This window comes from Saccostrea cucullata, unplaced genomic scaffold (assembly GCF_032062105.1).
Source record: "Saccostrea cucullata isolate Sc308-1 unplaced genomic scaffold, CSIRO_AGI_Scuc_v1 ctg138, whole genome shotgun sequence".
Classification (NCBI taxonomy): Eukaryota; Metazoa; Mollusca; class Bivalvia; order Ostreida; family Ostreidae; genus Saccostrea; species Saccostrea cuccullata.
Genome location: NW_026935400.1, coordinates 369542 through 395812, shown reverse-complemented (window position 1 = coordinate 395812; position 26271 = coordinate 369542). Strand labels below are relative to the sequence as shown.

At 34.2% G+C, this 26271-nt stretch overlaps 3 protein-coding genes across 3 annotated transcripts; 2 read left to right on the top strand and 1 right to left on the bottom strand.

Moving 5' to 3' along the window:
• The first annotated feature begins 24 nt into the window (after positions 1–24).
• On the top strand, positions 25–3191 carry LOC134242698 (MYG1 exonuclease-like). The gene is made up of 8 exons (XM_062724820.1): positions 25–46; positions 361–517; positions 749–844; positions 1134–1364; positions 1454–1532; positions 1620–1742; positions 1981–2162; positions 2880–3191. Exons 2-8 carry the CDS (start codon positions 372–374, stop codon positions 3052–3054), a joined length of 1032 nt encoding a protein of 343 aa, XP_062580804.1. The 5' UTR covers positions 25–46; positions 361–371; the 3' UTR covers positions 3055–3191.
• Positions 3192–5734: 2543 nt separating this feature from the next.
• LOC134242705 (balbiani ring protein 3-like) lies at positions 5735–22501 on the bottom strand. The gene is made up of 4 exons (XM_062724834.1): positions 22489–22501; positions 10512–10637; positions 9080–9253; positions 5735–8769 (listed from the first exon to the last, which is right to left on the bottom strand). The coding sequence occupies exons 1-4, from the start codon at positions 22499–22501 to the stop codon at positions 5735–5737; spliced, it is 3348 nt and encodes a 1115-aa protein (XP_062580818.1).
• On the top strand, positions 22423–24764 carry LOC134242693 (uncharacterized). The gene is made up of 2 exons (XM_062724794.1): positions 22423–22579; positions 22838–24764. The coding sequence occupies exons 1-2, from the start codon at positions 22525–22527 to the stop codon at positions 24535–24537; spliced, it is 1755 nt and encodes a 584-aa protein (XP_062580778.1). The 5' UTR covers positions 22423–22524; the 3' UTR covers positions 24538–24764.
• The last annotated feature ends 1507 nt before the right edge of the window (positions 24765–26271 follow it).

The window sequence follows — 26271 nt, the reverse complement described above, 5'->3', positions numbered from 1 at the left end:
CACAAGCTAACCCACAAGCAGATCAAATCAGGGACTTTAATACATTGTATTAACTCTGAAGCAAAATAAAATTTCAGAATATTGTTCAGTATGAGTTTTCTTTTCAGATTTCTTCAAATTTTAGATTTAGATATTAATTTTTATGCCCTACATAACCTAGCTCCTCCCCCACTCTTTAATTTGATGCATACACCCGGATCATAATCATTATAATTATAACAACATATATATAGTCATTAACTGTTATACTTAGAAGGAAAATGTCTTTGGAATGTTTAGTAAATTGTTACTATTTAACACAATTATTTCTTGATGTGTGTTTAATCATAAATTTTATTTTAACAATTGATTAATGTACAGACAGAGGATTTATGTGTGACACCCATTCTGCCAGTAAAAAGCCCAGGACAGACACCATGAAGATAGGAACACACAACGGCTCATTTCACTGCGATGAGATCTTGGCTTGTTTCATGCTGAGACAGCTACCAAAGTATGCTGATGCTGAGATAGTCAGGTAGATGTTTTCCATTCATTCTTAGTTAGCAATCAACTATATAGAAAGTACATAAATTGTTATGAACGTCAACTTATGGCAGCAAGTTGCGCATTCTAAACTGTGGGTATCTTTCAGTATGGAACAAACCATATGGAGAAGAAATAAGAGACATATATAAACACATCATACAGATGGAAATTTTAAAGTGAAAGATCTACTTTACTGTAATGTTGATATTTTTTTCTTCAGAACTCGTGACCCTGCTGTCCTTGAGACCTGTGATGTTGTGGTGGATGTGGGGGGAGTGTATGATCCTGCTAAAAATAGATTTGACCATCACCAGAGGTGAAGGATAGTTACTGAGTTTTTAGTAGGGGATGTAATTTGTCAAGTAAAGGTATAAGCCATGTATTAACATAATGCCTTTTATAGTTTACATTCAATTCAAGTTGTCTTGAAAAGTAAATTGACCTAACTGTGTTATCTCCTCCACAGAAGCATCATTTCCATTAATCATGTTAATAAAGAAATTACTTGTAGGAATATGATGCTATTTTTTATCCAGTGAACAAGTCAAAATTTACTGTTGTTTATTTTCTGTAGTTGTTACCTTTAAAACATCTTTATATATCAGGACATTTAATGAATCCATGAGCACAGTAAACAAACCCAAGAAATGGACAACCAAACTGAGCAGTGCTGGCCTGGTGTACTGTCACTTTGGTAAGGAGATCGTGGCTAAAATCCTGGAGCTTCCCGTGGAAGATCCAATCACCGATATTGTATACGACAAAGTGTACGAAAACTTTGTGGAGGAAATTGATGCTATTGACAATGGAATCAATCAGTATGATGGAGAACCCAGGTACTGATGTTTGTTTACAACAATTAGTTGCTGAAAAAATACACTTAATAAAGCTTTGTTCTTATTTACTTCTTTTTTTCTTGACACAGGTACCACATAAATACTAACCTAAGCAGCAGAGTCAGCCATTTTAATCCTTTGTGGAATGAACCTAATGCTGATGAAATGGTGAGTAAAAGCAGTGATTTTTTTTTTAAGATATCACAACAAACCTTCAAAGGGGACTATTTTGTTATAAATAAATGGATTTTTCAGGCAGGGTTTTTAAAGGCTATGAAGATGGTGGGAGCTGAGTTTCTTGATAAAATTTTGTACTACAAGAAATCATGGCTGCCTGCAAGAGAATTGGTAGAGGAGGCTGTCAAAGGCAGAATGGAGGTAACCAATCCTTATAAGAACTATAAAATCAGTCTTCTTCATTATTTTTTTTTTTTGACTGAATTTTTAGGAAAAAAAGTGTCTTAGTATGATGGACAATGCAATAAGACTAAAATGAAAAATCCACAGTCTATTCATGTTAAATGTAAAAAATAATCGATTCATTTTTACATAAAAAACTGTAATGTAATAACGTGTGGAAATTATTATTTTACTTTAACAAACTTTTATTTAACAGGTTGATCCTAGTGGAGAGATAGTGGTGTTTAAGACAGGAGGTTGTCCATGGAGGGATCATCTATTCAATTTGGAGGAAGAGCTTAAAATTAATCCACCAATCAAATATGTTCTTTACCAAGACCAGAGTAACAAATGGAGGGTTCAGTGTGTACCAGAGACCCCGGGGTCATTCTCAAACAGGTAACACAAACACACTGCAGAATTATATCAGTCAAATATCACCAGATTATCCCTAGAGATACATTTAAGATTTTAGCGAGTATAGCCAAGTTGCTAAGGTTAAGAACACACTATTATTTAGTGCTTGTTATTGCCAGGCCAGAATACTATTCAAGGTCAGAGTTCTAGAAATTAGCTTCTATTACCATATAAGTGGCAGGATTTAATTTTGGCATTATTAGCTGTTAGATAGAGATAGCTAAAATTGAATATCGCTTAAAATTAATTGTGTTTTATTTGTAATAGTTTCTTTAATATTTTTATAAATAATATAAAAATAAATTACCCATTTTTAAGGACAAATCGCTAAATTTGCTAGAAAATTTCAACTTATAATAAAAAATCTTCAAGTAGGAATAGTGTATGACATTGTTCTCATGCATTTTAAGTTAAGATTAAAGCGTTTGCATCATACATGCATCCAAAGGGTGAAGCCTTGCTTTTAGTCAAGTATCAGTACATTTTCCATTGTTTCTGAACAAATACCATGAGTTCCAAAGTGTTGTCAAACTCAGATTCTCAATGAAAGTAAATTACTATATTGTTTCAATAATTCAATCAGCATGTAGAACTTATAAGTTATCTTTCTTTTCTCGCTCCAGATGATTGACCTGTCTACTGTTTAGGATAAGGTACCCTGAGTTGATTTTAATAAATACTGATTTCTCCCTGTTTCAGACTATCTCTGCCAGAGGACTGGCGTGGCTTAAGAGACAGCATACTTACAGACAAGTCAGGGATCCCTGACTGTATATTTGTACATGCTGGTGGCTTCATTGGAGGAAACCACACTTATGAAGGAGCACTGGAAATGGCAAAGAGAAGTCTGAAGATGTCACAGAAAAATACTTAATAATGCAAGGAATGTTTTATAGGCATATTGGAAATGTAAATTCTGAGCTCAGGTCACTACATGTACATTAAATACATGAGGGAATATTTCCTTGTCATTGTTGAATCTCTTCTACATGTATCAGAGTCATAAAATAAAATAAAGATATTATCTTTGAAATCATTCAGTTATATTGTATGATGAAAAATGAAATGCAGACTCCATGTTTTAAAACACAAATTATTTTAATTTTTCCAGGTAGGACATAAATATTTGGCAGTGAAGAGTGTATAAAATTTGTTTATTTCCTTTTGATTTTGTATATAGAAATGTGTGATTTATATTTAAGGTATTTAAAAACTGAAAACTTCAGAGGGCTAGTTTTTACCCCCAAGTAGTATGTCCGAATAAAACATTTTGAAATTGTCGTTTTCAGGACAAGAACTGATTATTAAAAAGTGATTAATATACACTTTTAAATCATAAATCTACTTTGAATGTACTATATATAGAGTATGTACAATATTTAATGAAATTTTTGAACGAGATAGGGTAGATATGCGATTTAGGGAACTTTTATATGTTCCTATTTATGTATAAGCTTATAGTAATCGGGATGTCCATCCGTCTGTTTTGCTTTGGGGTTCCCATCTCTTATCTGCAACTCCTCTTATATACCACTGAATGAAATATGATGAGACTTTCAGAGAATTTTTATTACATAATGCTTTTGTGCACCTCCTATTTTACTTTTTGATCTGACACATATTTTGGATTTCCTGAAGCAAAACATTGACACTGCCATTATATTCTTACCTATGACATGAGGTGTGGAGGCTTCTCAATAACATGGGGCACCACGAGTTATTCCTCTTTATATGTTACTTTAAAACTATATCGAGCGGGCATGATAGCTACATGTTACAAAGCACGAGCTAGTACTTCTTGATCTGACACATATTTCGGGTCTCCAAGAGCAAAACAGGGACTGTCATTATAATCAGAGAGGCGCATGTGAGCTCGTTGCTCACAGTACCTGAAGTTGATTTTTGTTATGTTTTGAAAATAAAAACAAACAAATTAAATTAATTAATTAAGCAATTATTGTTAGTTAACTAATTTCCTGATAATGATTTTTATTTTTTGATGATACCGTATATACATAAACAAGGGATCCATATGTTTACTTTATAGCTGTGTCCTTACAACAAAAGAAACTGATTATAGGTACTCTACACTGTTATACCACCTATTCAATGATTCTATATGAATGATTTATTTTAATTGATACACTCTTCACCATCTTAAGATAATCAAGGAGGAATGTCGTTTAATTTTGATTTTCAATCGAATTATAAAACTTATACATTTTGGTTGAGATTTACATTGATATGAGTTTATAGCCTATAATATAATTTTATGGACACTGCTAACAGTCATAGAAGACATTTTTTCAGGAGACGGCCATTTGATTCTAAAAGGGTGGGGGAGTCAAAAATTGTCGAGTCAGATAATGCTTTGTACCAATTAATTTTTAGGATGACAAGAGCTTTTTGTTTTTTATTCAATGAAAAATGTTTGACAACTTTCTTATTTATTTCCAAGATTGTTAAGCTCCCCCTTCCCCAACGCAATATAACACATACATAAATTATGCCAAACAGAAATCAGATAATTGTCCCTACATACATGTATATTTCTTTAAAACGCTGGATAGAAAATTCTGATTTATATATTATTTTCAAAATTGAAATTATTTGTCTTCTGGGTCAATCAGTAATAATGTGCCTTCTAGCGTAGCTGAGGTGGATTGAAAATGAATTTCAAACTAGAATTTCAATCCAATGTTTTCTCGGCCGTCCGCGTCGAATTGTACCCGCCCATTTCATTGTCTATCATTGAATGTTTTGATTGTAACAGATAGAAATGACGTAAGCTGCATATTTCCAATATTGCCAGTTAATATTGCGCAGTCTTATACCCTCCCGCTTTTCAAGCGGGAGATATGATTAAATGAAGTTAAAAGATATACCACAGAGTCTGACACATGCATTTCATAATTTGAATTTTTTAATCGAAAAAGATATTAATGGTAACCTTAATAACAACAAACCTTCAGAATGAACGTGATGACTTGAACTTGTCACATGCATATGTGATTTATGAATTTTATGTCTCTTTGTTAATTTGATATGCAACGCAGGCTACGTATGAACATTTAATTAAATGAGGCAAGCCATTGACAAATAAATTGATGAAACAAGAATATCCAAGGTCTTTAATTATCTTTCTTTGGTCAACCTAATCACCTTGTCAAATTGGGAAATACAATTTAAAAATACTGACTGACGTTTTTCGTTCTAATTGTTAGACAAGCCACTGGATTGTTTACAAATTTAACAATTTCCCGATCAAAACAATGATCTGAACACATGGCGGGCATGGCGACCAGTCGACGGGGCTGCTTATGGCATCTGATCCCGCCTCTGATGTTTGAAGGGTTCGTTTTTGTTCAGCCCCAAATCTATATTGTTTCCAACAGCTTTTGAGCTTGACTACTGCTCGTTATCTGTGTAATTCATGCAAAGAAATTTTTAAAAAAATCAGTGTAGTAACAAATTTATTGACATATTTTCAGCAGTAAGCAATTATGATACAATTACTCTCTTTTATTAAGAAAATGTCAATATCCATGATCATATTATCCACCATAATCGTAATTGTAGTCCTGCATTCCTCGATGACCAGTATTGTGTTCATTCCAAGAGTGATGCTCATAAAACACATGGTGTATGTTGTTATATTTTGCATAGTGAGACGGACCTGGACCAGAAGTTTTTATCCTATGAATAGTGTGGTGATTTGTGTGTGGTCCAAACTCTGGATCATATTTGTACACACATTTCACAGGACATTTGATGTCACTAAACTTTTTATACTTATAGGAACTGTGAGCGTGGGCCGGGCTCTTACACTTGGGCTTAGGAGGACATTTGCACTTGATTTTGCAAGAAAAGGCACAGTGCAGACCTTTGATGGTCTTGTACTGCAGGACTTTTCCGCAGACTCCGGGGTATCCTTTGTAAACAGGAATTTTGGGACATTTGGGTGGTTGAGGACAGTTGCATTTGACCTTGCATTTTATGGGACAGATACGACCATTTATGTTTTTAAAGTCAAAGTCATAGTAGCACAGATCTTTGTATTTAGGAATTGTTGGTAGTTTGGGACATTTTGGCAGAGTTGGACAAAAGCAACCTATGTTGCATCTTACTGGGCACCTTATGCCGTGGATGTACCTGTAGTGATAATCATAGCTACAGATATTTTTATAGTTGTGATAAGTTTTTATTGGTGGACATTTCGGTTTGGGTGGACAGTGACAAACTCTGTCACATTTGACAGCACATTTCCTACCGCCAATAGTTTTGTACCTATAAATGTAATTACACAAGTGTCCTTTATTCTTTCCAATTTTTGGACATTCTGGGAAAGGTGGACAAGTGCATTGAACATCACATTTCACTGCACATACTTTGTTGTGTATCTTTTTATATGTATACGTATATCTACAAAAGTCTTGCAGATCTTTATACTTGTCAAGAGGAGGACATTTAGGGAATTTTGGACATTGGCATTCTGCTTCACATTTTACAGGACAATGGACCCCCTTTATATTCTTGAACTGATATTTAGGACTGCATGTTTCCTTGTTCTGTTCTATGATTTTCGGACATATGGGAGCAGGGGGACATAAGCAATCCACATTACACCGCACCGGACAAAGATTGCCATATACCTTCTCGTAGACATAAATGGGGTGGCACTGCTTGGCGATTGTGGCATTTTTAGGGATTGGTGGACATTTTGGAACAGGTGGACAGCGACACGTCGCTTTACAACTCACAGCACAATTCAGCCCGTTGATCTTTTTATACTGATAGACAGGTTGACACAATCCTTGACCACGTGTAGAGCAATCTGGCAGAGGAGGACAACTACATTTTTTACTACACTTTATGGGACATTTTTTCTTTCCTATCATTTTATAGCTAAACTGGTTCACGCAGAGATCACCGTACTTTGAATTTCGCTTGATGATTGGGCACTTTGGAGGTTTTGGACACAGACATACTAGTTTATATCTAACTGCACAAAGTAAATTAAAAATATTTTTAAAAATGTACTTAATGTGGCAATTTTGGGGAATTACTTTTGGAAGTTTTGGTAAAGGTGGGCAGTGGCAATCAGTAGAACAACTGATGGCACATTGTTTCTTGTGGAATGTTTTGTACTTAATAACGTGCTTACAAAGGCTCTTCTTATGCACAGGAAGTGGAGGACACCTAGGGAGTGGAGGACACCGGCACTCTAAAATACATTTAATTGGACAACTCAAACCTTGATCTGGTTTGGAAAAGATATATCTTCTTCTGCATAAACGCCTTGATTGGTCATCAATTTTTGGACATTTTGGCAAGGGATTACAATTGCATTTATTTTTACATTTGATGGCACATGTTAGACCATTAATCTCTTGGAAAGTATAGTCTGGGAAACAGGTTCCATACTTTGGTTTCTTGACTGGTGGACAGTTAGGAAGTGGAGGACACTGACATTTAGATGTACATTTTACAGGGCACAAGATCCCATTTACTTTGGCATTTATAAATACTCTTCGACAGAGCTTTTTGTATTTGCCATATTTAGTAAGAGGTGGACATTTTGGGATAGGCGGACATTTGCACTTGTTTTTACATTCAACAGGACACTTATTTCCTCGTATTATTTTGAACTTATAGTAAGGCTTGCATAGTCTAGCATACCTTCCCCTAACAAATTCACACTTGGGCGCTGGTGGACATCTACAGATCAATTGACATTTAACAGCACATCTTCTGCCCTGGATTTTCTTATAAGTGTACAATGGCTTACAAAGTTTGGTCTCGTTAGGTTTGAGAGGTGGGCATTTGGGAAGTGGCGGGCACCTGCACCTTAGCCGGCATTTCACTGGGCATTTCAAGTCATTGATATGTATGTAACTATATACAGGAGAGCAAAGGTTTTCTTGACCTTTCGGAGGTTTAGGGCATTCAGGAGGGAAAGGACAACCGCACTGTATTTGGCAACTGACTGGACAACGTTTGCCAAATCTTATCTGGTATTTATATACATGACGACATGATCGACCCTTTCCATCGTTTGGAATACGGGGACATTTTGGCGGGGGAGGACAAAGACATCTAGATGTGCACTTTATCGGGCATCTCTTGCCATTGATTTGCTTAAAGTCATAAATCTTTTGGCATTGCCTTCCGTTGTTCTTAACTATGCAAGAAGGTTTCGGTGGACAAACACAGACTGGTATACATTTGACAGCACAGTTTTTGTCATTGATCTTCTTAAAGAGGTACTTTTCGTGACACAAGTGACCGTATCCTTTTGTTTTTGTCAATGGTGAACACTTTGGTAGTGGAGGACATTGGCAATCTAAAACGCATCTTACTGGGCAACGATGTCCTCTAATTCTGGTGAAAATATATCTTGGATGGCACAGCTTACTATTTGTCCCTTTTGGGATCACACATTTCGGCAATGGGGGACATGAGCACTTATAATTGCAACGAACGGGACATAGCTTTTGTCCAACTTTTTTGTACTTATAGGATACGGTGCAATATCTGTGTTTTCTACAGACCGGGCGTTCTGGACATTTACAGTCGTATAAGCACCCTACTGGACAAATACCAGCTTCCGTCCTAGCTAGTTTGAATTTTAGCTGACAGTGGGGTGGAGGTCTCGCACATTGTGGCGGAGGAGGACAGTTATTTCCGGGCTCTATAAAGATAAAGAAAAAACACAAAGATTGAATGAACAGTTGTTACGATCTTCTTAGTGCTTTATAGAAAAAAAATCACCAGGTACATTCACGAGAACTAATTCATTTACTTAAAGGTAATTGAAATTTGTCACAACTGGCAATTTTTCTGAAGAATATTTACATAACGAGAAAAACTGATATTGAATAGAAAAAAAGAAAGATAACCTGAATGCTTCCGAGTTGATCCTCTGTATGTGTTACTGTAGCAGCACACAGACAATGGTGTTCCCTGTACCGACACACACTGGTAGCCACGAGGACAGGAGGAAGGGTAGGAACATGTCACCAGTGTGTTTGTCTTCGTAAGAAGTGGAGTCTTTATTTTACAGGGGTTGCCAGCTGTCAGAAAAGAAAACGGTCTCTAAAATGTTCATTTCAATTTCTGAGAAGAGAATTCTTAGAAAGTACAATTCAGTCTTTTACCAGGTATTCTTTTAATTAAACATTCTAGTCAACCAAGATGATTTGAACTACCCCATTCATACTGGATCACTAGATTATGTCAACATACTTAAAGAGAATACTCTACTACGCCCTATCTTTATTCCTCACAAAATATGTTTTGCTGTAAATGAGAAACCTCAGACATAATGAACTGAATCATCAACCATTTTTTCATTGACAGCATCTATATATTTATAGATTTATAGACCCTCCTTCTAACAATCTATTGGAATTCGGATTGACACTTATTATGCGCCTTTATTATAAACCGATATTTTAAAAAAAATCCTATGAAGTAGAATTTATATCAAACCTATTTCTGCTTGAAAAGAAGAAAACACTTGCCGTGGTCTTTAACTCAACATTTATGTGTGTACTCGATATCCCAGTTAATTCCAAATTAAAAAATACCGCAGAGTCTGCCACATCTGTTTCATGTTTAGATGTTTTACTAACTACAGACGACAAGGACCTCTAAACTGTATGGAAACAAAATAATTTTATTTAAACTTTAAATACGATTAATTTTTAAAACCGCGGCAGGCTAGTGACAGGTAAGTTGATGTTACAGAGATTTCCAAATAGTTTGAAGTCAGGATTTTGCAAATTTTTTGTTGCTCGTTATAATGAGTTGCTTGTTAGCATATTTAATCCATCTTTGGGCCGCGTTGTAGATCACTAATTTTTCGCGACACCTTTATTTTCGCAGATAGTCATTGACTCTTTATAAGCGAGAAATAATTTTCACGAATCGATGTTAATAATAATAATAATATTATTATTATACACGAGAATGAAATTTTCTCGAGCTCATGGTCTCGGGTAATTACACGAAAATAAAGTTCACGCGAATAAAGTGATTTACATTTTTTGGTGCTGACGTGTTTCATACCATTGGTTAGATATTGTGTTTTTAACTACTTAATTTAACCACGGAATATCGTCTCTACATGATAATTGTCCAGAATTATATACCTAAAAATTTAACCTTCTTCTTCTACTAAGAACCTTAACATCTTACATATATCTAGAGTTATAACAAAATATATCTCAAAACAATTCAACTAGCTGGAATATAACACTTTATTAAAATCTACACATATCTTAACCAAAAGCGTTAAGTCTGTGAGAAGAGCCTTCAAAATGTACGTACCTAGAGCACAGGTTCTTTGGTAACACACTGATTTGGCTGGACACGAACGAGAACTCCTACACCTGATCTTCAGTCCGTGTCTATTGGTCAGGTATCCATGGGGACCAGCGAATGGATCAAAGGCATCTTTATGTATAAAGTAATGTCATTTATCATGTGACGAATTTCCTAAGATCGATTTATTTGGATTCAATATAAATACATGTACAGTTAAAAAGAATTACCCGATGTCCACGAAAGACCAAGCGAGCAGCATATCCAAAATATAATTTGAACGCTAAGTATTTTCATTTTTCAACGAGTCATCGAGTAGGGCGGCGTTTATGTCCACTTCTTAATTCCTAAATCAGATTGTAAATTCCATACAATAACACAAATATAAAAAAGATTTGTCAGAAGAAATTGACGAAGAGAAATAAATTTAACGAACCTGCTCAGAAATTTTCGATTACCTTTCTGTAACTTGACGGTCAATAGTTTCAGGTACTGAAAGAAGGCTTTGTAATATACAGTACATGTTATTTGCTAATTCAGGCATAACTACAACATTGGGCTTATGAGGATAAGCAATATTCATGCATAAAGAAATGAAATTATCATGTAGTATAAATTGGTATTGATTCTACAAGTTTAAAAAGGCACATGTAGGTATATGTAAAAAGAGCAGAATTATAAATGTGATGAAATCTCCTTTCTAGTCTTCTTAATTGTCTACATCTAGTTCATTTTCTTTACTTTCCAGTATTTATACAACAGGTACGTACATGACTGAAACATATGGAGACGAACGGTATTCAAAATCTATAGTCCTTAAAACAATACAAAACAGGAGCAGAGCAAACGCGGATCTCCAAAACATCAGAGGTGGGATCAGATGCAATGATGGAGGAGTGAGCATCCTCTGCTGACCGGTCACACCCGCCGTGTGCTCCTTATCATGATCGGGGAATAACGGGAAAACTCGTCGTCAATTCAGTGTATATATAATGGACTTACAATCAGTATGAAAAACGTCAGTCAGCATTTGACATATTCATTTGATAAATTGTATTTGCTGACAAGGTCATTGTATCGACCGAACTTATGAAATGGTGACTTTAAACGAGACTGTTGATATTTTTATTTCATCAACTTGTTTGTCAATAATTTATCTCGTTTTAGCATGCTCTTGCGTATCGAATCAACTGAGATACATAATCTCCGTATGCAGGTGATGAATGTACATGTATTTCGCTTTATAAGTAAGGAAAGTTGACATAGAAAAGATAAAGTCATCACGTTTATCATAGAGCCTGGTTGTTAGATTACCAATTAACGTCTTTTCAAGTAAAATATCCAAATTTGAAACAGATGTCAGACTCTGTGGTATCTTAAGCTCACCAGTTTATATCGTATCGACATAAGAATAGACATTACAATTATTAATTGACAATATGTCGTTGATATATCTAAATGTCGAGTTGAAGGCCAGGGCAAGTGTTTTCTTCTTTTCACGCATAAGATTTTGCACAAATTTTGCTTCATATGATTACAAAGATAGGTCTGGTAATAACGGGGTGCAACAGTTTAAAGTTGAAAAATTTTTAAGATGTTGATTTTGTGATTTCAAATTTTCCAAAAGTTCTTGGAATGTTTAAATATCCACATCTGATTTACATCACTTCTTGAATATATTGTTACAAAGTACTCTTGAAGTTTCTCCTTCATTACCGTTTATATCTTAATGAGGAGTAAAGAAAGAGGCTTGACTGAACATTTACTGGAACCCGCTATATACTAGTATCGTTTTTTGTAAGGATTCTTGTGAATTTTCGGAATCCAATTTATATATGGTAGTTCAAAATCATTTGGTTCTTTAGGATATTAGAAGTATTCAAAACTGACATATTATTTTGAAGAAATGGTACACGACGAAAATAAACATATAAGCATGTCAAACACAACTGAAACGCACATATGTCCATATGATAGATGTTTGCTTTATTCCTTATAAAAAATGAACTAAGAAATTTTCATTTATCAATATTAATTGTGGTTGGTCATTTTCAAACAGTTTTTGAAGATCATATCTTCAAACAATCTTTATGGCACTTAAGTGTTTTCCTTTCTTACCCACATGGTGTTTATGCACACAAAGCAGAATCAATTCAAACTTCTATCCAACAGAAAGAAAATGCTTGCTATGGCCCTCGCCTCGACATTCAGGTATATTGACAATGTTTTAAACTAATTTACTCAAAATAAAAACAACACAGATCTGACACAAATGTTTCACATTCAAATGTTTTACGGAGTATTGGGCAATAATGACAAACTGAAAATTTCTTTCACATTTTACACCGATTTTACACACACGGAATTCAAGAAAATGTTCCGGATGGTCGACCTGAAGAAACTTCTATGCATCAATTTTGACAGTCTGGTTTTGAAAATCCCTGGAATAAGGACATCAACTTTATCATTCAATCCAAATTATTTGCACATTTAAGACTTTTTGATCAAACAAATCAAAAGCTTTTAGAACAAATAAAGTGGGGATATTATTTTCCCTAGGTTCCAGCCCAGACAGGCGGAACGTCAATCTATCTGGGAAATAATTATTGCAAATGCAACTCAATTCAACACATGGTACATAGTTTCCTCTTTTTTTTTTTTTTTTGATATCTTAGAAAGCGGGGTAGAATATAATATTCTGTTGATTAGAAAAGCAGGTCTTTAATAAGTACGTGTTTCAAAGGTAATGCCAAGATGAATGATTGGGTTTATTTTTCAAATCTGTAATGTCAATTCACTTAAGAAATGCTGCAGATATGTAAATTTTTTATCCAATGGCCAAAGAAAACCTAACCAATAATTGAATCAGATACAATTTTCAAAAAGAATCTTTATTATATGTTAAAACCATGATATTTTATACAGTTAAAATAATCATGAAGTATCATTTTGCCATTAAATTTATATGAGCATATGACCACTAGACCACTAGTGTCGGGCGCCTATAGAGAGAAAACATATCCCTTGTTGAAACATCACACAAAAGAGATTGTTGAAATCCCTTTTTGCATATGAAAACGTCGCGGGGGGGGGGGGGTATTGAAAAAAAAAAACCCAGCTGTCTAAGATATCAAAGAGCTTAATTTTTTTTATTAATCACGGGGAATGGTGTTGTAAAAAAGGCGTACATTTTTCTGTTACTACATCTGAAAGATACCACTTTAAGAATATTCTTTATTCAAAACTTCAACTTGCTTCATAATCATCTGAAAAATATAAACAAGAATAAGAAAGTGAGATTATGAGAAAGAATGAATTGTCTAGAATGCACTTTTCTTAGTGTATAAGAAAAACAGAACGGGGAAATATGTACTCTAATTATTACTGTCTTGTAGATAAGTCGTCTAGGATCCCAATACCCTAGCTGCAATGTAGCCCTCTCCCTCTTTCTTTTTGTTTTTTTTGTTTTATGGGAGAGGGCTACAACTCCTTAGGATCTCCGTAATGGTGCAGCTGCGGAAGTGATTCGCTCCCGCATGGATTTCGGCTCAAATTGTCAGTAAATGGCTAATTTATTAACATTTCTTACCTTGACTCCAAAAATGTAGTTATCCAAGACATAAATCAATCCAAAAATATACAGAACAATCCATATATCAATTATTTTTCGTGTATGTCAACATCACAACTTGAATTTATCCGCCATGTTTACTGACCTTGACAGATTTTATTCTGGGACAGCCAATGAGATTAAGGATCTATAGGGAGCGGATTTCTTTGGAATTACCTTATTTTAAGCCTAAATATCGCTGTTTACGAAAAAATTACACATGGAATGATTTTATTTATCGATGTTTTGTGATACTATTCATCACAATTACTTATAAACACCGAAACCTGCTTTATTTATTTATTCTAAATTTCAAGCGCAAGTCTCGGTACGTCACGCGTGAACTGTCATGGCTGTTGAAGATAAACACGAACTTGGCGAAGATTTATTTTACATGTTTTTCGCGTTTAACGGGTTATGTTGTCGACAGTGAATAAAAATCTCGTCTTATTAGATGTAAGTTGAATGTAAAAACTATTTTTTCTGCCTGCCTTCGCCCAAATTTTAAAAAATACTTTTGCACCATTACAGAGATGCTGTGGAATTGTAGCCCTCTCCAGAAAACATCAGATTAAAAAAAAATCGGAGAGGGCTACATTATTGCAGCTACCAATACCCATGAATTTGACATAATTATGGGACAACCTCAGTTGTAGCTTTGATGATGCTTTTCAAACTTGACCTGTTGCCCTGCTTTTGTCAGTAAATCATGTGAAGGACAAGCCTACATATATACAACATAAATTGTTACATGAAATATAACTTTTAGAAATAAAGGCAAAGGGAAATATAAATGAAATGACAAAACGATACATGTACATGGTTTTCCTATTTGCATGTATGTATGTAGTAGTCAAAGCAAAATTTGTCAGAATGATGCAGTTTACTTGTAAAGATTTTCCTTGGACGCATGTTGACCTTGACCGATTCCTGCTGCATTTCAAAATAACCTTATCATACAAAAGTCATGGGGAACCCCCAATTCATAAACAACGCCTACACAGATACAATGCAGTGTATAGCTGGATATCCCCTTAACTTGAGAAATCTAAAAGGAAATCACTCTCTGAAACTCCAATGATAATCAAATGGTGAGATTTATTTTTTGAAACACACCTCATTGTATTTGTTTCATGTTGCTCAAATTTTTAGCATATGAATTTTCCGTTTGAGTAGCTAATAGAGAAAAGATGTTATTTTGTCATGGGAGAAACTAGATCAATTTCTTTTAAACAAGACAGATCAGAAATTGGAAAGTATGTGATACAATACAAAAACATGTATATGACCAAGGAATAAGTTATTTTTTTTCATTCATATTTTTGCTTTATTTTAAACAAATCAAATAAAGCGTCATATTTCACTATTATTATCAGGAATCATCTGAAGACTACAAGTGTACGATTATCAATTATTGTCGGATATATTATATCTTAGTTACTTAGTACTAAATTGGTAGTTGATAAGATATGATACTTTTTTGAATTCTTTATCCAAGACAAGGGATCAGGTACCATAAGAGAGTAAGCATTCCTGTCGACCCTTCCCATCGTGTCCTCCTAGTCATGATCGGGTAGACGAAAAATTTTGAAGAAAATTTTGGTGTTTCAATAATGGTGTAACAATTAGTATGAAAAGCTTCAGTCTGCATTTGACCCTAATGATACTAGTAAATTGTATTGACGATAGAACTTGCGAAAAAATGACTTCAAATAAAACCGTGGTTTTATCAACTTGTTTTTAAATTCATGTTTTATCAACTTGCTCGTTGATAACTGCTCTCCTTGGCAAAAATCCTAGACTTTAATTTATCGTGGGAATTATTGTATAAAGTGTTGAAAAGATTTGATGTTACTGTCTAAGATAAAATTTTCAGGTTGGCACCACTTTTCAAATACCATGTTGCACAGTACTCCACAGTACACAGTTTCTCCTTCACTGTTGTAAAACTGATACATGTATCTAAGTGAAAAGAAAAGAAAGAGTTTTGGTTGAACATTTCCGGGAACCCGCTATGTACGTTTGTTGTTAAATGGAATTTTATGAAGTTATGAAATCCAGATTAGGTATGATAATTCAAATTCATATTGATTGTTGGGAATATTGAGAAATATTTAAAAATAACAGAAGGTTTTGAAAAATTTCCTCCATAGAAGAGGAGATTTTGGTGTGAATTGGATTACCACTTGCAGAATTTAATCCTAGTTTCTCTATTTACATTTCAAATAATGAAGCTTAGAAACATAGAAACTATCCTTACCTGCTTCGTCATTTAGAACCAGTACATACTGATAGAGTAATACTAGTACATTATATTCTTGCTTTACTTCTGTATTGATTAACAAGAAGGACAATTGGTTTCATATTAACCCTCAATCGTTTAATGACTTATCTGATACTTTGATTGATTGATTGTTATTGTTTAACGCCGGATCGGCAATATTTCAGACATATTTCGGCGGTTGATACTTTGAATTTCTTAGAATTTCTTACAAAGTGAGAAGGACTTTTTCATACTTGCCTATCGTCTGGCGTTACACTGTAGCATTCCGCATTAGTAAATATTATTGATGAATATATGACGCCGGTAAAAGTGTGAATAAAAACATGAATACATTGAAGGAAAAATTATAACACTGTAGAAATTTGTGTAAGTTAAAAACATTTGAAGCAATTGTTGATGTATATTTGTAAGAATAATAGATACACCTTTGACCAAAGGAAACATAATAGTGACAGAAATGTTTGAAACAACATCCAGCTACATAAACTTACATCATCTTATTACGGAAACAGCCACATTTAAGGTTTATAAACCCTCAGCTCACTCATATAAAATGTAGCATGAACCTTATTGATTTTCCAAAAAAAAATGTATTTTATAAGTAAGATACAAACAATTATAGCATACCTTGCGGGGCAAAATTGGGGAAAAAATACACTTCAACCTGAAAAATCTATAAAGGAATATGACATTTATGTCATTAAGAGTTATCTCTCTTATCAGAGTATCGATGACCCTTAAGTTGTAACTTCGATGCAATAATTTCTTCAAACAAGAATTTGACGCGTAGAAATTTAAATGAATAATGATTTAGAATGAACGTGTTTTCTACATTTTGATATCCATTTTTTGCAAAAATCAAGTCTCTAGAAATGAAATTAAATTCGAAGACATCCAAGCACAACCTTTATTTTTGAGAAAACTATCCGAATACAACTCTGTGTCTGCGCTATCTTTGTTATTTGAAACTTTCTAAGTAGACATTGTCAAGTAATTAAAAAGCTGCTTCTAGACAAGCTAGGGGAATCCCCTGCAAAGAACCGTCAGAGTTTTTAGTACATTCAGACGTTTTGTATGTTATTGTTTACTACACATTCCGCAGCAATCTCTCGGTGTTATCAGTATGTAACTGTCAGAGTGGTAATCAAGGTCACTGAGGTTAAGATATACTGGCAGAATGCAAGAGGCTTGGAGAATGCCCTCCATGCCGCGTCCTAAAATTAGCAAAAAATGTTATTAGTCAAAAGTAATGCCAATCAGGGCCTGTTTAGTAGATGAAAGCAGGCGTCAGATGTAACATTTCAAAAATATTTTAGATACAAATAATTATTATGCTTAGGTACACCTGTGCCTTTATACGTTAAGAAAATAATATATATGTATAATTTAGAATATCTCTATTTTGAAGCTCTGATTTATTCCAATTTATAAGAATAGGTGCCGGTGCATGTTTACATGTATGTACAAAATGGTGTTTATGTCTTCCAACTTGTACAATATTCAAGAGCTTGCGCTGAGTACGATACGTTTTTAAAGCAAGACATGCTACTCACTGATAAGTTGATGTTACAGGAGTTTCTAAAACATCGTTTAAAGTCAGCATTTGTGAATGTTAAGCATTTGTTTTTAGACAAGATTTGACTACGATCGTTGAGCAATTCACAGGGCTCACGACGGGTTGAACCGGTCAACAGGGGATGTTTACTCCTCTTCGCCAAATGATTCCTCTTCTGGAGTCTCCAGATGTCCGTATTTTATGCATGCCCTCGTCACTTATTTATATGGTGTATAGATTTCTGAGACTGGTCATTGTTAGTTATCTTCACCTGTTACATAAATACAATCTTTATAGGTCGGTCTTGACTTATCATTGCTAACTGATCATAATACTATGTTATCATCTATCTGTCTAGAATACGTAAGACTACCTGATCATGGATTGACTGTAAATAGCTACATAATATATATTTTTATGTTTTGATAAAGCTCGAAGCAAAATATACAAAGGTCAATCTCGGTTTAATATTATTTTTTTTCATTTAGGGATCTAGAAAGAATATCCTTTTTAAAAGATGTCTGTAGTTTTTGTAGAGCAGCTAACATATCTGTTGAGTAAAGTTTTAAATCACTTAAGCGATTGTTGTCTCTTCGAGCAATTAATTCTTAAATGATTATAAACTCTAATAAAATAACTTACGATTTTCAAGTTCAAGGAGAGAAAATTAAAATGAATCTTCTAAAAAGTTATCAATTACTCGCAATTGATTTTGACAAATTAACAAATGTTGCCGTTATCATCGGAAGACGTAATGTAAATCAAATCGCTAATTTTTCAAATCCCTCCATTCTTGTGCTAGCGGGGACAATAGATGTTTGTCCTGAGCACACGCTGTATCAATGGGGCACTTGTTCCAGATGAAATGTGTTGGAACATCAATGTTGGAAAACCTCAAAGCAATTTGGTCCAGATCCATCATTTCTTAGTAACATATTGTACTCATTTTTTTGTTCAGTTGCTTCAATCAAATTTATCAATTGCCAAGAAGAGATAAGTGAAACTTGAACTTCATAAAAGTAGCCAAGAACCAATTTTTCGACTTAAAAAAATTTACAGTTTTATAAAACACTTAAAAGTACTTTCAGTAACAGTCAAAAGGTAATGCATTTATAAAATTATTTCTAAAGGGATTAAGCATTTTTTCGGCACATTCAGTGAAAAAATATAAAGTATTAGGAAGTCAGCATTAGCCTCGAATGTAAGCATTTGTACATGTATCCCTGCATAAATACCTTAAAGTTTATAATCTAAGACCCGGCATTTAAATGTTTGTATTTAGAAAATCCACTAAACTTTAAAGAATAACTCTAAATGATTAAAACAGATTTCTCTACTACATAAATTAGGTTTAACGTAGCTGTAGAACTGTAGCTCTCTAACTCAAAAAAAAAAAAAAAAAAAAAAATTGGAAAAGGGAAACCCGATTTATTTGTCCAACCCGGAGCTGCAATTACGATTAACATGTATTCGTATAATTAGTTATGTTACTCATCGCAATAAAATAATTTTATAAATAAGTGTATTTATTAATATCATTCATACAAAGAATTCCACACACTTTGAACTATATTAAGTCATTTTTACTACAGATTCGCGTTGTGGTCAGCCATATTATACGTCAGGTATAAATATATGTGAACTGACCGAGTTGTGAGAAATTTATTATAGTGGGTTTAACGTAAAGCTTGATAAACCACAATATAAAATGTCTAGAAGGAGAAGTACCACCCACGATAGGGCAACGTGCGTTCTTCGTCTAACAACTAATGTGAAGTTTGTAATGAAGGACATCTGTACTCTCATGACAAGCATTTGCCTTAAACAGCAGATTTTTGTTCATTAATTAAGAATTCGAATATTGCGCAATAGGATCTTCCTTGTAATTTTTTTTCGTTCTCTTGAACTTAAAATCAACACCAAGAAAAAAAAAAATAAATATTAAAGCAAACAGAATTACTATTTATTAATCTATGTACAGCCGAAATCTCAAAATGAAACATAAATTTTATAATTTTCAATATAAAATATTTGACTTAAGTCTTGCTTTTACTCTGTTTTTCTAAAACAAGACTTTAGAAACTGTGAGCAATGAGCTTAAGAAATTATACCCCCGCCTCCCATATGTTTATCATGGATAAATCCATATTTTGCTCTGGAAAATCCGAAATAAGTGTCCAATCAAAAAGAAAAATAGGAGGTGCACAACTGCATTATACGATAAAGAATCTATGAAAGTATCATTACATTACCTGATCCCACCTCTGACTTTTCAAGTAGGGGGTATAATGATTGTTACTTTTAAAATCGATCAAATTTACAGTACATTTAAAACACACTTAAAATTCAGTATTTTACCAACTTTAAACCAAGATCGTTTTTTCAACCAAGAAATCACGTTTATTTTTTAACCACATATGTCCAACAGGGATGCTAACAAAGTTGTTGGTCAAAAGACGTGATAATTTGATATTGAGCACTATACCAAATATTCCACATCCGGACAACATCAATTTCTACGCAAGGGCGAGCATGCGCCTGAGGAGGTGGACAGTCCACGCGAACCGACAAAACCACCGTGCGTTCTCTACCGAGAACTGTAAAATTTATTATTGTCATTAAGAACAGGTGTATTTTACAACAGTTGTTACACTTCTCATCAGATTAACACATGCATGACCTTTTCATTACAGCTGTCTTCCATGACAGGGAATTCTTGATTTTTGATAAATCATATTTATTGCACATAAGAAAGCAAAGAAGGTTTGTGTATGAAAAATACATACTTTTTTCATAAAAATTATCATCCATAAATAAAAAGTATACAACAATTGATATTGCCGTTCTTAAGAAATTCTTTTAAAAAGTGGTCGAAACTGTACTTGAAATCTGCAAGGAAACAGATTATGGTTAAAAAAAATGTACATTACGAGTTAGATACATCAAGCATGCGAGGAAAGTGATCGCACATTTCCTGTGCAAAATTGTTTTCGACATCTTGGAGTGCTCTTTTGTGACAGAACATGTTTAATTTTTAATTTTTTTTTTAAAAAATGAATAAAGAAATTGTAACAAGCTATCGCAGAATAAATACATGTAGTTATTTATTAGAATATGTAGATCTTATATTTCTTGAAATTAATTTAACGAAGAGCAACATTTCTTCGTATTTTTAGATGAGACTCATGCATGTAAAGTGTATATTTAGAAATTAAGATACTTAATCTTTACTGGAGACTACAAACAGCATTTAACTTAAAGTGACACTAAAAAGAAAAAAAAATCAATCAGTAATACTATACTAAAATAAAAAAAAATGTATTACACTAAAAAAGAAAAAAAGAGACATTAAAATGAATTAATAAATATTGTGGAGCAACATACAGCGTTCACATTACCCCCACTACCCCCATCCGTAAATAGATGTTTTTCAGTCAGTCAATTAGTACATGTACCTACTATAAGAAATAACTACAGTACATATTTACTATACTATACAAATATAAAAAATTAATTCCTCAATGAAACTATTACATAGCATGTGTAGTGAATAATTCAGATATTTTGATTATAGAATTCATGAATATGTCTGCCAAGACATAAAATATATGCATATTACATGTACATATGTGATCGCATTAGATTAAAGAAATCGTTTAGTATATGCATAGACATAATTTATGTATGCTATAACTTAATTTTAAGATGAATAAAATGTTGTTCTTACATAACACTGAGTTTGGTATTTTACATACGTAATTATTTGTGAAAGGGAGTTATCTAATTCAAAGCTGGTCGACAGTGTTATGTCAAGATCAACCGCTGGCTATAACAAAAAATGGTAACATCTGCAGTAAATCGCTGATCTGTCTTAATCTGAAAATCAAATAATTAATATTTTTTATTTGAATTGTTTCTATTTTTTGATATTGTAATGGTAATAATACTTTCTGAAGAAAATTGTGTTGAATAGTTTAAGCTTAAAAAAGAAATGTTTTGCCAAATTAACATTGACAATGATAAAAACAAAGAACGAACACAGGAATAAGACAAAATGAACACAATAAGGGGGAAAATAGATAAAGGAAAGCTTCTTAATTTCTAGGAGTAAAATAAAAAAAAAACCATTTCCTGTTTAAACATTAAATTTTGAAGACATGCATAAAAATACTCTTCTGGAGTGCCAGAAAAGCAAAAGTATCGAATGACTAATAATGAGACCGAAAATTCAGTCTGGCAAACACACTTTTTTACTCATTTAAATTATTAGTCACAAACATATTTTAATAGAGAATAAAATTTAATTAAACTATTTCACCTTGGCCATAATCGTGATTATGTTAATGAGAACGAGTTACAACTAAAAACAGTAAATACGTCATCTAGGAGTTTTACGTTCTCGGAATCCCCGCATTCTCGAGCGCTGATTGGTTAATTAATTATTTACTCGTGTTTTCTGACGGACGTTAACATCTATCATCGTAAGCTGTCCGCTCCCACGAAACTGTATATATACAAAGACGAACTAGCCTACCTGAATCAGACATTCAGCGACAAGTTACTATTAACCATGGCTCCTCTTAGTATTCTTGTTACACTTCTTCTCTGCAGTTTCACAGTAAATGGTATGTATCTTAAGAACTAACTAAAAAACTTTATCAATGAAAAGAAAATAATCTTTCAAAAATTTTAAATAGACGGCAAAATTTTTCAAGTGTTTTAATTTTTTCCCCCAATTATTCTTCATGGTTTAGTTTTAATGAATTTAAATCTTAATATATGTAGGTGTCATTACTAATGAATTGAACTTGGTTTTCAATGTTGCAAAAATAATATTATTTGAATTTCGTATGTTTAAAATGATTTCATCCTCATTCTTTCAGGTCAGGACATGTTTTCCCCGTGGTTATGGAGAGCATTCCCCACCTGTCCACATTTAATGTGTGAGGCCATTCCAGAAAGCATCCCAGAATTCTGTATTGTACCCGGAAATCTCATGTTCCAGGGCTACACGATCTGTAAAAGTTGTGACTTTGTAATTCCGGAATGCTTACCAACAAACGAAAACTTACCAACAGAATCAGGTGCCGTACCTTCACCAGTGGGATCACCAGCCTTAAGACCTGGGATGGCTCCACAACCAGCGGGGGTGCTGCCTTGTTTACACATTTCTTGTCCCTCCCTTACCTCAGTGAACAGGTCATGTATCAAAGAGGGGAACGTCATCGAATTTAACGGTGCCCAGTGCAGGGGTTGCGATATTGTGGACCCATTGTGTGAGGGCTTAAATCTCGACATCTGTCCCAATCACATTGTGGACTGCACAGGTGTTCCTAGTTCAGCACCTAAAAAATGCATCGACCAGAGTGTAATTCAGTATAATAATCGGCCCTGCTTGTCGTGTCCATTTCTGAAAACCACTGAGCCAGGTTGTAACACGCCGGAATTAAGGCGTTGCCCCGGATTACCCTGTGCTGATACCTCTAAAATACCAAGTACATGTTTGAAAGAAGGTCGTATGGTCGTGTTGGGCTCATCTCAGTGTCAGCTCTGTCCGGAAATCGATCCATTCTGTCCGGATCTTAATCTAGCGGTGTGTCCTCATCAATCTTCAGGGTGCGCCAGCCTTCCCGCAGGAATTCCAAAAGAATGTATCGACCAAGAAGTCATTGTTTATCAAAATAACAACTGTCTCACCTGCCCAAAAATTAAACCAGCCACGGCTTGCAGTCAGTATATACCAAGATCTAGTCCACAGGTCCAGCTTTGTCCGGAATCCTTCTGTCCACCACTCACTGGGATTCCACAAAACTGCATCAAAGAGGGCGAAACCTCCAGCTTTGAAGGAGTTCCTTGTAAAAAATGTCCAGTCATCGACCCCTTCTGTCCAGGACTTCATCTACAAATTTGCCAAAATCATATTCTAGACTGTTGGGGAGCACCACGAAATGCTCCTAACCGTTGTAAGTCCCAATCTGTCATCTCCTTTGAAAATCGTGCATGTTTAACATGTCCTTACTTCAAAACCGAAGAACCTGGATGTATAGAGGAAACCTACAACATGTGTCCAGGAATCCAGTGCCCGGATGTTAAAGGGGTACCCTATCGCTGTTTACGGCAACGATCCCAGAATGTTGGACAAGAATGCTCAACACAATGTCCAGAAAGACTTGCAATCCCCGGATGTCCACCAGCACCAAGACGACCAAATCTGTCGCCTGCTACACCAGCTCCACCAGCACAACCAACACCGAGCAGGCCATTTAACCCACGTCTTTGTCCAGCTCTTATGTGTCCTGATAACCCACGTTTAAGAAATGTCCCTGAATCTTGTATCAGGAATGGAGTTATTCAAGGCTTGAACGGTCAGCAATGTCCCGGATGTCCACAGATTGACCCTGCATGTCAACAACAAGAACAGCCGCTTCAGATTTGTGAAAACCTTCGTCCCTCGTGCACACCGATTCCTCAAGGGTTACCATCAAGGTGTTACGAACAAGGAGTTACTACTTATAATGGACAAAGATGCCTTATGTGTCCCGATATTCTGCCTCAATGTATGAGATTCAATGCTTTGAACTAACTTTCTTTAATTGTATAGATATTTGAAATTACCTTAAGAAATCCAATATCTGTGTATATTATATATATTTGTGTTTGTTTCACTTTTGCTTCATCTAAATCATTGCATATATTTTTTTTTTACATTCTTATCTTCATTTTTATATTATTTATTTATGCTTGTTTTACATGCGATGTGATTTTATTTTTTTATGATACAAATTGAATAAAAACTTAAAACAATTTTAATATAGTGTGCTTTTTAAAATATTAGGAAACGGGATTCCTTCAAAATCATCACTTCCAAGACTTTTCCAAGTGAAAATATTCAAAAAGTAAGCGAATCTAGAAATTATCACATAAAATAGTGTATTATATGGCAAATCTATGTGCACTAAAAAAAAAGGATTGAGTAAAGTACACTTAAGGACATACACAAGGTAGTTTGAACTTTTTTTGTATTTTTCGATGGAGTGGAAGAGTTCCATTACTTGAAGGAACTGTGTTCTATATTTTGATTTCTATATGTGGTATTGTACACTTCTTCTAAAACAAGTTTGGATAAGAAAAACATCTAGAATATAATTTTAATAAAATTTTCTTTGAATCATACCAAAATTTTCATCACTGATGTCTTTCAAAAACTCCTGGTAAAGCATGCTGATTTTTTTGTCTATGGACATTTAATGACACAAAAAATTTTAATTGATAATATCTTGAAAATTTATCAGTAGGCAAGATACGTTGCGTATGTCCTTAACACCGAGAAATAAAGGAATGAATTAAACGAATATTTCCTAGAGTATAAACCTAGCTGAAAAAAATTATTTCCGAGGGAGATGTAACTGATTTGATTATCTATTTATAATAATGATTCGGATATTTGATTTAGAAGGACCGCTGCTATCATAAATTTTACTTGGATTCCTGAAGTATAAACAACATACCTTACGTATGACCCCTAGAAAACCCCTGTCATGTGTAACCGATGTACTGACCCTGCAGCTATTATTCATCATCAGCTTGTTTTTTACCGATACAAATCAGACCTATCATTACACCATATTATGAAATACTACTCCGATGATGTTGTCATACCCAGTAATACTTGTGTATCGACAACTTAGTAAATATTTTTAAATACCTTTCTCATCAGAATATATATACTGCTTATACTCAGTAGTCTGACCTTATAGAAATAGGAATTTGATGTGTGTGGCGATTTTTCATCTTTATGACATTTTGACGAACTCGTGTGTCAGAAATGGCTTCCGTGTATATTTTTACGACATTTACTTACAAATTATAGGTGACGTGTATTTTCATAGTGTCCATCACAGAATGATTTAATGCGTTTGCTCACCACCTTATGGGGGCAATTGGAAGTATGCATACCTATATTTCAAGGCCGTAACTAGGCTCAATTTTTAGTGAAGCAATGAATCTGGGACCAACCAGGTCCCGGTGTCGCATAATATTCGTTCCGGGTGTTTCGCGTTCCGGCCGGAACCTTAAAATCATAATATTGGTTCCGGATTTTACTGTAATATAGGTTCCGGCCATGAGATCAATCTTTGAATCGCTGTATCTGTCCAGATTTCATTCCACATTGAGTCATGGAAGTAGTGGGGTTTTTTTCTTGAGGTTTTAGCATGACGCAGCGACATTCTACATGTATTTTCGTGCGTCGCACAATGTTTTGTTCTTACCAATTTTAAAAAATAGATGAATAAATAGCCTGATGATACTCTTTCTG

What these genes read in the sequence shown, in the direction of transcription:
- LOC134242698 (XM_062724820.1), top strand. Translation starts at nt 372, where the DNA reads ATGTGTGACACCCATTCTGCCAGTAAAAAGCCCAGGACAGACACCATG. An exon ending in CTGTCAAAGGCAGAATGGAG is followed by an intron (nt 1,743 to 1,980) that starts GTAACCAATCCT and finishes TTTATTTAACAG; the next exon opens with GTTGATCCTAGTGGAGAGAT. An exon ending in CCGGGGTCATTCTCAAACAG is followed by an intron (nt 2,163 to 2,879) that starts GTAACACAAACA and finishes TCCCTGTTTCAG; the next exon opens with ACTATCTCTGCCAGAGGACT.
- LOC134242705 (XM_062724834.1), bottom strand. An exon ending in CCAAAGAACCTGTGCTCTAG is followed by an intron (nt 9,254 to 10,511) that starts GTACGTACATTT and finishes CTTTTCTGACAG; the next exon opens with CTGGCAACCCCTGTAAAATA. An exon ending in ATCAACTCGGAAGCATTCAG is followed by an intron (nt 8,770 to 9,079) that starts GTTATCTTTCTT and finishes GTATTTGTCCAG; the next exon opens with TAGGGTGCTTATACGACTGT.
- LOC134242693 (XM_062724794.1), top strand. Translation starts at nt 22,525, where the DNA reads ATGGCTCCTCTTAGTATTCTTGTTACACTTCTTCTCTGCAGTTTCACA. An exon ending in CTGCAGTTTCACAGTAAATG is followed by an intron (nt 22,580 to 22,837) that starts GTATGTATCTTA and finishes TCATTCTTTCAG; the next exon opens with GTCAGGACATGTTTTCCCCG.